The 1,732-nt window shown below is 47.5% G+C and overlaps 1 protein-coding gene across 1 annotated transcript; it reads left to right on the top strand.

Moving 5' to 3' along the window:
• The first annotated feature begins 234 nt into the window (after positions 1-234).
• Positions 235-1,403, top strand: LOC130887418 (mitochondrial import inner membrane translocase subunit Tim23). Its single transcript, XM_057789862.1, has one exon. It carries the CDS (start codon positions 388-390, stop codon positions 1,015-1,017), a length of 630 nt encoding a protein of 209 aa, XP_057645845.1. The 5' UTR covers positions 235-387; the 3' UTR covers positions 1,018-1,403.
• The last annotated feature ends 329 nt before the right edge of the window (positions 1,404-1,732 follow it).

The raw sequence follows: 1,732 nt of genomic DNA, 5'->3' as shown, positions 1-1,732 counted from the left end.
CCTGAGCGCTGGAATTAAAGGTGTGTGCCACCGCTGCTTAGCCTCTGTGGCTAACTAGTGTGGCTAGCCCTGCACTCTGATCTTCAGGCAAGCTTTATTTGTTAGCTCACAAAATATCACCACACTCAATTTTGCTTCTTGTTTTTAGCCAAGGGTATGGTGGGGGCACTTAATGAAGGAATAAAATGGAGCATTTCCTTCTGTCCGGTAAGAAACAAGTTCCTGTTAAGAATGAGCCCAGTCAGGGAGCCGGCGCCCGGAAGGTCAGCGTGTGAAGGTGGCAGTAGCAACGCGGGTCTTCCCGCTGTTGCTGTGGGGACCACGGCCGAGCACACAACCCCGGCCTGAGGTGGTGGTGGGAAGCCCACCGCAGTTTGCTGCGACGTCATGGAGGGTGGCGGGGGAAGTGGCAACAAAACCACCGGCGGGTTGGCCGGCTTCTTCGGAGCGGGAGGAGCGGGTTACTCGCACGCTGATTTGGCCGGCGTTCCGCTAACTGGTATGAACCCCCTGTCTCCGTATTTAAATGTGGATCCACGCTATCTTGTTCAGGATACTGATGAGTTCATTTTGCCAACCGGCGCTAACAAAACCCGAGGCAGATTTGAGCTAGCTTTCTTTACCATTGGAGGATGTTGCATGACAGGGGCTGCATTTGGGGCGATGAACGGTCTTCGGCTAGGATTGAAGGAAACCCAGAGCATGGCCTGGTCCAAACCAAGAAATGTACAGATTTTGAATATGGTGACTAGGCAAGGGGCACTTTGGGCTAATACTCTAGGTTCCCTGGCCTTGCTCTATAGTGCATTTGGTGTTATCATTGAGAAAACACGGGGTGCAGAAGATGACCTCAACACAATAGCAGCCGGAACCATGACGGGAATGTTGTATAAATGTACAGGTGGTCTTCGAGGAATGGCACGCGGTGGCCTGGCAGGACTGACACTCACCAGTCTCTATGCGCTGTATCACAACTGGGAGCACATGAAAGGGTCCCTGCTCCAACAATCACTCTGAAGACCTTGCCACCTCAGGATCCGGGGGACATTTCACAGTCATCCAGACAGACTAATAAGTCAGTCTGGAGTAGCTTTCTCTCTTGTACTACAATTACTTTGAACAATTGGAGACTCTGATTTGCTGTGACAAAGATCATGGATGGTTAGCCTGGACTGCACTGCGTGCCCTTAGTGAGTGGAAGCCAAACCCTTTGGTGGCTCACTGAGTATGTGTTCTCCTTTGGAGATGGTCTTACACCTGTTTCTCTCCTGCCCCCAAATTGGAAAGCCACTTACTCTCCAAATTCAGGCTGTACTTATTTTCAGTGCTTTTATCACCATGTTTATCAGTTAAAAATCTAAAGCGAATGTTGCCCTGTATTCCAAATAAAGGGTGAAAATAGAACCAAAAAAAAAAAAAAAAAAAAAAAAGAATGAGCCCAGTGCTTCACCACCACCCGGCAAAACTTTACAATCTTATAAAGCAAACCTATAAAGTACTTATAAAGTACCCCACCCAGCATGCATAAGGCTCAGATTCAGCTTCCAGGAAGTAAAAATTTAAAAAAAAAATGAAAGGGGAAAGATTGATAAAGTAACTCTGGACTGTTGGATGATCGTGAGTGTGATGTCTTTAGTTACTGTGTGGTGGTACTAAAATTAAGTTGGGGTAATAGATCTGTAGAAAGCAAATAGCAACAGTGGAATGACCTGGAAGTAGTAATTAGACCAAG

Source organism: Chionomys nivalis, chromosome 15 (assembly GCF_950005125.1).
Source record: "Chionomys nivalis chromosome 15, mChiNiv1.1, whole genome shotgun sequence".
Lineage (NCBI taxonomy): Eukaryota > Metazoa > Chordata > Mammalia > Rodentia > Cricetidae > Chionomys > Chionomys nivalis.
Note: the sequence above shows the minus strand (reverse complement) of the source record. Positions and strands in the feature narration are given on the sequence as shown.

Excerpts from the sequence above, each read along its gene's own strand:
- LOC130887418 (XM_057789862.1), top strand. The coding sequence starts at position 388 with ATGGAGGGTGGCGGGGGAAGTGGCAACAAAACCACCGGCGGGTTGGCC.